Source organism: Benincasa hispida, chromosome 9, assembly GCF_009727055.1.
Source record: "Benincasa hispida cultivar B227 chromosome 9, ASM972705v1, whole genome shotgun sequence".
Taxonomy (NCBI): Eukaryota; Viridiplantae; Streptophyta; class Magnoliopsida; order Cucurbitales; family Cucurbitaceae; genus Benincasa; species Benincasa hispida.
In genome coordinates this window covers 81,535,284-81,546,065 of record NC_052357.1, presented here as the reverse complement: position 1 = coordinate 81,546,065, position 10,782 = coordinate 81,535,284, and the positions used below count along the sequence as shown (strand labels likewise).

Sequence of the window (10,782 nt, the reverse complement as noted above, 5' to 3'; positions counted from 1 at the left end):
AATTAAAAATAAAATAAAATATCTAATATAATCTTCAACGTTTAAGTTTGTGTTTGATATGTCTTAAAACTTTTAATTTTGTATATAACAAGTTATTGATATAAAACTAAATTTTACATAAAGTCTTAAACTCCCAATTTTGTGTTTAGTGTGTTGGGAAATACCTTCCATTTTACTGCAGAAGCACTCTCTCAAAATTTTTTACTACTCACAAAGGTATTTAATTAGAATTAGTACACTAAGCTTAAAGTCTTTCTTCGATGACTTGAAATTAGAGGTAATTATAGGTTTGAAGTCCATTCCCATTCAATTTAACCGATGTGGAACAAAATACATTTCTAATATTTTGCCAAAAACCCAACATAGTGTGCATAAATGATGAATAAGAAAAACACATACTTGATAGAAAAATGTTTAATTCAGGTTTATTGAATAAAAACTTAGAAGTACCAAACCATTTTTATTGGACATAAAATTGAAATTTAGCATTATATCACAAATTGTCCCAAAAGCTTAAGTTGTGCATTGAAAATTGTAGAAGACCCAACAAGGTAACACTCTTCTCACTCGTGGGCTTCAAAATCTTTAGAAAACCCAACAAATGAAAATCAATATTAATTGGGGAGCAAATAATATTGCACGAGTTTGAATATTGGACATGATCATTCTCTGATACCATGTTAAATCATCGACTACGACCCAAAAGCTTAAATTGATGGGTAAATTTATCAGTATATCAACACTTTAGCATTTAGAAACTTGTTTTTAGGCTTATACACAGTTTAATGTGTCAAATGATGCAAGATAGACCAATCTCTTCTCTATGTTAAGTAGAGTCCACCTTAGAAAAGTGAAAGGAACTCACAATCTTAATAAGATATATGAGTTATTTCTCTCACTGCCAATTGATTTTGAAAAGAAACCTCATACGATCTTAATATTATATCATAGTCCATGAAACCCAAACAAACATTCAGTAAAAAAAAATAAAAACCCAATAATGGTGAACCCAAAGAACGTCATCTTAAAAAAGCATGTGAAGGAGATCCTACATTAAAAAAATGGAGGGATCTCATAATCTTAATAAGATGGATAAGTTACTCATTTCATTGTCAATTAATTTTGAAATAAAACTCATGTTATCGAATACTCTATTATAAAAATTGCACTTTTTTGGTGGAGGCGAAACCAATTTATTTGTAATAGGCATAAGTTAAAAGACCATCCCCAAGAGTACACTCTCCATACCTTGCCCATCTCTTTGCAATGAGCCAAGAAATACACCTAATGCTAAAAGGAAAGACTACTGATAACCCATGCTATATATTACAATGATTTTACAAAATGTTCTTTCTTTTTTTTTTTTCTTTTTTTTAATATGCATCTCATGCATGCATATATATATATATATATATATTCACAATTATAAGTACCTTTAAAGTAAAAAAAAAAAAAAAAACATGAGTTATTTTCTCGACATGATTAAGGTAATACTTATTTATTGTATTAAGTATGATTAGTAAAAGAAAGTATAAATATGATGAAAGATCAAGATGTGTAATGGATAAGATAAAAGTTTATTTCATGATTCATGTGTGTAGAAACAACCAGGTGAATTTGTTTCTTTTCACGGAGAGAATGATAAAAGGGAAGCGTAATGAAAAAAAAAACAAAATAAAGGGTCTTAGAGAAGAATATTATTGGAAAAGGATGACTATGAAAAATATATTGAATAAAATTTTTAAAAAGAAAAAGAAAATGAAACTGGTTACAAGAGATAAAAGTAATAAAGCATGATATTAAAAATTTCACGAGAATCATAAATAGTTGGAATTGGATTGGTTCCATTAATCCACTTGAAAGTAATAAATGTTAATTAATTACACACAAAAAAAAAGAGAGTAAAAATGATATTTATACAATGAACCAGGAATCAGACCCGGTGCATGTACGGCATGTGATATGGTATATACCAAAGTATAAACAAACCCAAAACATTGTATTTTAATTTTTTTTTTTTTAAAAAAATCCCAAAAAGGTAAATTAATTTAATTTTAATTTTTTTTAAAAAAAGTTTCTTCTGTTATAATGATTATGCGTTCATTCTGTACACCCACAGCACACGCCTAATTGAAAACCATTCGCTCTTAGGCATTTACTCCTGTAAGTCAACCGATATATTCGTGACACCAAAATCTATTTCCTAAAAGTTTTTTTTTTTTTTTTTTTTTTTTTTTTAATTTTTTTAAAACTATTATTATTGGAATTTAATTCTCATAATTAGAGTCCCCACAATCCCATTTCCAACCTAAGAAACTTCCGCTCTCTTTCTCCCCCTTTTCATTTTTTTTCCCTTTATATTTCCCCCCCAGAAGTTTACTGGGTTTTCATTTTTCGCCATTTAGTTCTTTTATTTTTCAAATAATGGAGAGGGATTGCAACACGGGGCTTCTTCTTGGGCTGGGGCGGGTTTCAGCTGATGATTCTATGCGGTCGATCGTACCACCGGAAGTCGCCGGTGTGAAGAAGAAGCTGCAGGTTTTGAAGTTTGATGATATTTTGCCTTCTTTAACGCTTGGATTGTCGATTGTAGTCGAGAAGAGCGGCGGCGTTGCGACGGAGGAGTTGAATCAGCGGGGTTGTTCGGGTAGTCCGGTGTCGTCGTTTTCAAATTCATCGGGCTTTAAGAGGGAGCGAGACGGCGGCGGTGGCGGTGGTGGTGAAGAGGCGGAGGCGGAGGAGTATATGGAGAGGGTGTGTATGAAAGTGGGTGAGGAAGATGAAGATGGAAGTCCGAGGAAGAAACTAAGACTAACGAAACAACAATCCGCCATTTTAGAGGATAACTTCAAAGAACACTCAAGTCTCAGTCCTGTAAGTCGTTCTTTTTCTTTCTTCTTTTCCTTTTCCGAGGTTGAGTGAAGAATACATGAATGGATAATTGTCCTTTTGCTTATTAAATAAAAATAAAAAATTAAGATTTATAATCTTTTATCAACAATATTTATATCTATTTCGGACACCACCACTTATCTTTGTGCATTTTAATGATTGTCCGACTTTGATTAAATTTTATTATTATTTTTTTAAAAAAATATTTTAATTTTTTTGATGTGAATGACAAGAATGATCACAATACTACTATCTTTTATTTCTCAATTATTGAGAAATTATATAATAAACTTATAATGTTAAGTTTCTTTTTCCATTCCTTTGAATTTCTTTTCCTTCGTCCTATCTCTCAAGCATCGGTCGAGAATTTTTTTTAAAGCGTAAAATTTTATAACTTTTTTCCTTTCTTGAATTTAATTTGAGAGGTTTAAACTTAGTCTATGATATATATATTTAGGGTAATTTGATTTAAAGTATTATCAGATATAACACAATACAAAATAATTTATAAATATAATCAATTTAAAATAAGTACTCATAGTTTATTAACCATATAATTTATCACTGACAAACTTTGTTATATTTGTAATTCTTTAAGAATATTGCTATCCTTGATAATTATCCTATATTTTAACATGTATACAAATGGGATATATTTATATATAATTAAAATTTTAAGGTGGGATCTTATCTATATTGAATTCATTGTATTCATATTGAATAAAATAAAATTTTGCTTGGGAGATTTATAAGTAGATTCTATTAATCTGAAAATGAAAAAAAAGAATAAAAAATTACCTTATATATTTTTGGTGGTTTGTGACTCTAAATTTTTTTATAAACACGTATATTTAAAACACACCACTAATTTCCATTTAATTTCTTATTCTCAAATTCCATTACACTTATGTTTATTGAGTCTAAGACAATATAGGAATAAATTATCTCTTCGTTTATCATTAAATTTCATTTTTCTTAATTCATTCTCTTAGATTTTGACATCAATGCTTTTTAATCCCAACAAAACAGAAGCAAAAGCAGGATTTGGCTAAACAGTTAAACCTAAGGCCAAGACAAGTGGAAGTATGGTTTCAAAACAGAAGAGCCAGGTAATTAAAGAGGTTATTTTCTATTTTTTTTTTTAATAAAATCGATTAAAATTTTACATTATTTCCCATTTTGAAACTATAATTCATTGACACCATAATTAATTAAAATAATCAATTCAGAACAAAGCTGAAGCAAACAGAAATGGACTGTGAATTATTGAAGAAATGCTGTGAAAAGCTGAAAGAAGAAAACACAAGGCTTCAAAAGGAACTTCAAGAGCTTAAATCACTCAAATTAACGGCTCCGCCGTTCTGCATGCAATTACAAGCCGCCACTCTCACCGTTTGCCCTTCATGTGAAAGCTCCATTTGCGGCGGCGGCGGCGGCGGCGATGCATCTCCGGCCAATACTTTCTCAATTGTGTCAAAGCCTCAATTTCTCAAATTCCCATTTAACCACCCATCGGCGGCTTGTTAGGCGGCAGCCTAATTTTAATTATAATAATATCGTTAATTAAAACGACCTGAAGACTGCTATTTTTCCTTGGGGCTTCTTGGTCAAAAAATTATATATCGTATATAACACTGATATTTATATATTTAATATGTTATATGTACAAATATATTGTTGTGTTTTGAACACATTGGAAATTAGGCTTTGTAGAAATCGATCTATGATGACATGACACACATGTATTTAAGTTTCCATTAATTTTATTTTACTTGGAGCATTGGAGGCTTTTTTTTTTATTATTCTTATTATTATTTTAATTGATTTAGGTGAATTTGTGATTTTTGCTCTTGGTCGTGAATTGAATTCCTTGTCCTTCATTAATTAAAATAGCACGTCTAATTAGAGTGACGTAATATCATTTAACTTAATATAAAATTTAATTGATTAATACGCGTGATTGAGAGAATGATCATTTAAAATAAATAATTATTTGGAGAAAAGTGTACATACTTTTTTTGTTATATATATAATTTATTTTTTGAATTTTGAGACAAGTATCGACAAACCAGTTGGTGGGCTATGATTGGAATGAAGAAAATAATACAACAGAATTGTAATTTGAACTATATGATTAAGAACAAAGATCTCACAATTTCATACAAATATATATTAAATTAAAGGAGGTGGAAATTTGCCGACTTGATTATGTTGTATTTCCTAGATTGTTGAGATTGAATTTGACGACAATTAGCTGTCGGATTCCTGTGATTATTATTTAATAATTGTTCATCATTATTGATTAAACAATTGAATTCTTTTCCACACAATTTCATCCCATTTGCTTAAGTATCTAACTTTTCGGAGCTAAATTCCTTTGATTTATCATCAAAACTCAACTGCCTTTCCTTTTAAGAAAAGGTATGAAGCGTTGCCCATAACAATTTCACATCATTTTTTTCCTTTTTCTTATTTACTTGGATGCCAATCGAATTGACATTGAATTAGACATCTTGTGTTTATCTAATATGATATTAGATTATGAAATTCAAACAAGTATTCGGTCTAAAGAAAAAAAAGGGATCCAACCTGTTATTATTTTTGTTTGGCATGTAAATTTTCCTTTGTTGAAATATTAGATCTCTACTAGTTGACATCGTGTTGGACTGTCCTGTTGGTTATTTTTTATTCCGGTCTTGCTAGTTTCCTTATCTGTAACTTTCTTGTCGATACCATTATAAAAGGAAGTATGAGAATGTCTCATTTAGGTCTTTTTTTGTGAATTGATTGTTGTGTTATTGTTTTTGGTGTGCGGCCATTACTGAAAGTGAAGAAACGAAGAGGTCTATAATTTTGTTATCATGCGTGGGTAAATCCTTGAAGAAAAGTGTTGAGTTTAGGGGGGAGCCTAAACATACAAGATCAAGAAAGCTTGAGCTAAGAAAAGATCTTGAGATAGACGCCGACAAGTTTAGGGGGAGTCTAAACAAATTTCCTATCTAAGATTTACTGTATTACACGATAGTGGTTTTATCAGTTAGGTTGTTTCTCTTGTAAATCTTCTGAATTATATTGAGCTTCTCTTTAGTTTGGGCACTGTGCCCCTCAGATATAGGTAAAGTTATACTAAACTGGGTTAACATATTGTGTGTTATTTTTCTTCTATGCTTGTTTCTTTTGTCTCATTACTTTTGTCAACATCATTGTGTCCATCATCATATATACAATTGGCTGTTTGTACGTTTTTCATTTGGTATCAGAGCAGGTTCAATTGTTATATTTTCGTTAATTGTTTACAATGGAACCAATCGGAGAAGGTGGATCTACTACTAGTCCTCGAGTCCTTGATGGGACAAATTACTCATATTGGGAAGCCAGAATGACTGCTATCGTGTAATTAATTGAGAGTAAGACCTGGAAAGCTATTGTAAATGGGTGGACTCATCCAATAATCACTGATGAAGGTGACAAAGTTTCCTACAAACTTAAGAAGGACTGAACTGAAGTATAGAATGAGGCTTCCCTAGGAAATTCTCGCACTCTAAACACAATTTTCAATGGGGTTGATAAAAATATCTTTCGGCTTATCAATACGTGCATTTTAGCTAAAGAAGCTTGGAAAATTTTGGAAGTTTCTCATGAAGGTACATCCAAAGTGAAAATGTCAAGACTGTAGATTCTAACTTCGAAGTTTGAATCTCTAAAATGATGGAGGATGAAACAATGACTGGTTTTAATGTACATATTCTAAACACTGCGAATGAATCTTTTGCCCTTGGTGAGAAAATGTCAGAAGAAAAGTTAGTTAGAAAAATTCTTCGCTCTCTGCCAAAACGTTTTAACATGAAAGTGACTACAATTGAAGAAGCGCATGATATAACCACTATGAAAGTTGATGAATTGCTTGGGTCTCTTCGTACTTTTGAATTGACATTTGATGAACAAACGAACAAGAAAGGTAAAGGGTTAGCATTGCAATCACATGTGAATGAAGACCTCATTTCAAACAAAGGGAAATAGGGTGAAGAGAACCTTGCTAACTCGCTTGCTTTGTTAACAAAACAATTCGGCAAAGAATTAAAGAGACTAAATAAGCGTCTTGGTTAGTACAACACACATCATGTCAGAGACAACATTGACAACATTAATCATAATATGAATAAGAGTTTTAAACCTTTTGGAGCGAAGAAAGACAATGAACAGGGTTTGAATGGTAATCAAAATGGCAGGGATCAAACCTCCAGATACAGGAACATGAAGGTTTTGGCCACTTCCAAGCTGAATGACCTAATTATTTGAGAAGACAGAATAAAGGACACTCAGCAACCTTGCCAAACGATGATTCAGATACTAGTAATGAGCTAGAGTATGAAATTCGCGCCCTGATTGGTTGAGCAACTATTGATGAGTCCATGATAGTGAGTACTGATATTGAAGAAGCAGACAAAATGTGTTATGGATTGAGTCAAAATGTTCCTCAGCTGAGAAATCTCACCATTGAAGAAGTGTATGAAAAATGGAAAGATCTGCTTGTACTAGAACAACAAAAAGATCATATTCAAAAGTTATTGGAAGACAATCATTATCTTTTGAGCACTATATCAAAATTAAAGAAGGAACTGAAATTGTCTCAACAACATCTAGATTCAATGTCTAAATTTGATCGCATGTTAAATTTGAGTACAAATGATCTAAACAAGATTCTCAACACGGGGAAGCAAGTTGTGGATAGAAAAGGAGTTGGGTTCAGTAGTCATGGGAAGTCTTGTTATAGAATCACATTGTCATATAAGATTTTCTTTGTCCCTGCTCAAAATCCTCACATGTGTGGCTAAATCCAAATGATATCATATTTGTGACTCATGCTGAAATTAGTAAGCCTCGGATGAAATGGGTGTGTCATTATTGTTGGAAAGCATGTCATATATGTCTCTTTTGTTTTTATCGTCTCGACAGAAAGGAATATAAAACCTTAAGACACTCTTCCCTAACTCCAAGAACCTTGAGTCATGAGAACAGAAGAGTTACATCTAAATGATTTGTGTGCCGTGTCAAAGATAAAAATTCTCAAGAGATGATGTCCTGCAATGTGGCCTTTACCTCGTCACACATCTCAAACCAAGAAGACTGGTACTTTGACAGTGGATGCTCGAGGCACATGATAAGTGAAAAATATTTTTTGTCTGATCTAAAGGCACGTGGCTCTGGACATGTAACCTTTGGTGATAAAGCTAAAAGAAAAGTGTTGGGTAAAGCAGACTTATTAAGATCTAGTCTTCCTGCTCTTCATGATGTCATGCTTGTTAAAGGCTTAACTTTTAATCTAATTAGCGTAAGTCAACTATATGATCAGGGAAATCAAATAAGTTTCTCTAAAGATAAGTGTTTAGTAAAAGATGATAAAAACATGTTAGTTATGACAAGTTCTCATTCAATGGATAACTACTATCACTGATCCCCTGATGCTCCCATTGATATTTGTAACTCTTCCAAAATGAATGAGGCTGAAGTATGGCACAAGAGGCTTGGTCACATAAGTCTACGATCAATAAGGAAAGCAATCAACGTGGAAGCCATTCTTGGATTACCCTCTCTGAACGCTGAAACTGATTCATTCTATGGTGAATGTCAATCTGGGAAACAGGTTAAAACCTCTCATAAGAAAGTGACACAGTGTAGTACTAGATGAGTTTTGGAGTTACTACACATTGACTTGATGGGGCCTATGCAAGTTCAAAGTTTGAGAGGTAAGCGGTATGCTCTCGTTTGTGTGGATGACTTTTCTTGCTTTACATAAGTATGATTTATCAGAGAAAAATCTGACACTTTCAAGGTGTTTCAGATATTATGTCTTTACCTTTAGCATAAATAAGAGAAAACATCATTCGTATTAGAAGCGATCACGGGAAGGAATTTGAAAATTCTCAATTTGTTGATTTCTATACTTCTGAAGGGATTCTACATGAGTACTTTGTTCCTGTAGCTCTTCAACAGAATGGAGTTGTAGAAAGAAAGAACTGCACGCTCCAAGAGATGGCTCGTGCCATACTTTATGCTAAACAGACGACTTTTAACATCTAGGTAGAAGTATTAAATACAACCTGTCATATTCACAATCGTATTTCTCTGCGCCTAAGAACTGTCAGCACTTATTATGAACTTTGGAAAGGAAGAAAACCCAATGTGAGGTATTTCCATGTCTTTTATAGCTCATGTTATTTCCTAAGAGATCGGGAAAATAGATGAAAGTGGGATTATAAATTTGACGAAGGAATCTTTCTTGGGAACTCAACAAACGGCAGGGCCTACAAGGTTTTCAATAAGTGAACTCATACTGTGATGGAATCGATAAATGTTGTGGTCAATGATGTAACATCCATAGTAGAAAATGTTGATGATGAAGAAGGTCATATTTTTAGAATATGAGAAAAATGGTGAAAAAGAAATCTCAGAATCATCTGATCTTGATAAGGATGCAGTTGGGTTTATTGATGCTCCTGACATTGTTATTAACATTCAGACTCCTGCAGCTGAAGAAGATGTTGAAGCTGATAACAGTGATAAACCTGCACCATCCATTAGAATACAGAAGGCACATCCTTTTAGCAGCATAATTGGGAACCTGGATTCAGAAATAACTACTCGTAAGAAGGATAGAGTTGACTACCTGAAAATGATTGGTAAGGTATGTTTTACATCACCAGTAGAACCCGAGAAAGTGAAAGAAGCCTTGAAAGATGAGTGTTGGATCAATAAGATGCAGAAAGAACTAGAATAGTTAAGAATATTAGCTCAAACATTCAACATTCAAGAACTATTTCACATTTCTTTAACTTTTACAGTCTATTATTGTAACTACTTGTATCAGAAAAATAGTATAAGTACTCATCATTTATAAATTTGTTCTTCACCGTTTACTCGAGCAGTCGCACAAATTTGTTCTTCGTCATCATTTAACATTTACATTACGCCGAACCACGTATATCATTGCATGCATTTGTTCTTCGTTGTTTACTCGAGCAGTCGCACAAAATCAAACAGAGAAATTAGGGTTGGAAGAAGTTATGAAGAAATCGAAAAGACAAAGAACAAGAGAGCAAGAGAGAGAAAGGAAATTAATTCTAAATCATCACCCATCAGAGTTATTTTTTCTTTCACTTCCATCAGGAAAAGATTAGTGGAGTAAACCACGTGGGGCACATCAGCTAGAAGCTCGTGGACAATTGGTAGCCAAGTATTCTACCAAACCAAATTATTTTGGGGGAAAATAATTGGACTCACGAATTGGATCAGCAAGAAGGGCCACACATATTATTCATCATTTGGGCTTATTTCAAACATACAACAAGAAGCAGGCCCAACAAAGTGGTATCAAAGCAAAAAGACTTACAAGATTACAATTCTTGAAGAATCAAGACTCAAGTTGTTCATCTAAAAATGTCAGTAGCAAGATTCGAAGTGGAGAAATTCGATGGCAAAGGAGACTTCGGACTGTGGAAGGCCAAAATCAATGCGATTCTCAGCCAACAAAAAGCTCACAGAGCCTCCTTGACCCATCAACACTCCCTACCACTGTGACAGCCCAAGAAAAAGAAGACTGTGAGCTGGCAGCCTATGGTATTTGGTTCTAAATCTTAGTGACAGTGTTCTTAGACAAGTTTTAGATCAAGAAACTGCATATAGGATATAGACTAAACTAGAAGAGTTACATGCTACTAAAGATATTCCTAGTAAAATGTATCTTAGGGAGAAATTCTTCACATTTAAAATGGATTCATCTAAAACTTTAACTGATAACTTAGATGAGTTCAAAAAAATTGTTGCCGAGTTTAAAACTCTAGGAGAAAAACTTGGTGATGAAAATGAGGCCTATGTGCTACTAAACTCCTT

The 10,782-nt window shown here is 32.8% G+C and overlaps 1 protein-coding gene across 1 annotated transcript; it reads left to right on the top strand.

Annotated features, from left to right (window-relative positions):
- Positions 1–2,283: 2,283 nt before the first annotated feature.
- On the top strand, positions 2,284–4,681 carry LOC120086347 (homeobox-leucine zipper protein HAT22-like). Its single transcript, XM_039042958.1, has 3 exons — positions 2,284–2,874; positions 3,922–4,001; positions 4,122–4,681. Exons 1-3 carry the CDS (start codon positions 2,425–2,427, stop codon positions 4,417–4,419), a joined length of 828 nt encoding a protein of 275 aa, XP_038898886.1. The 5' UTR covers positions 2,284–2,424; the 3' UTR covers positions 4,420–4,681.
- The last annotated feature ends 6,101 nt before the right edge of the window (positions 4,682–10,782 follow it).

Excerpts from the sequence above, each read along its gene's own strand:
- LOC120086347 (XM_039042958.1), top strand. The coding sequence starts at position 2,425 with ATGGAGAGGGATTGCAACACGGGGCTTCTTCTTGGGCTGGGGCGGGTT. Across the intron at positions 2,875-3,921 it reads AACACTCAAGTCTCAGTCCT|AAGCAAAAGCAGGATTTGGC; the intron begins GTAAGTCGTTCT and ends CCAACAAAACAG. Across the intron at positions 4,002-4,121 it reads TTTCAAAACAGAAGAGCCAG|AACAAAGCTGAAGCAAACAG; the intron begins GTAATTAAAGAG and ends TAATCAATTCAG.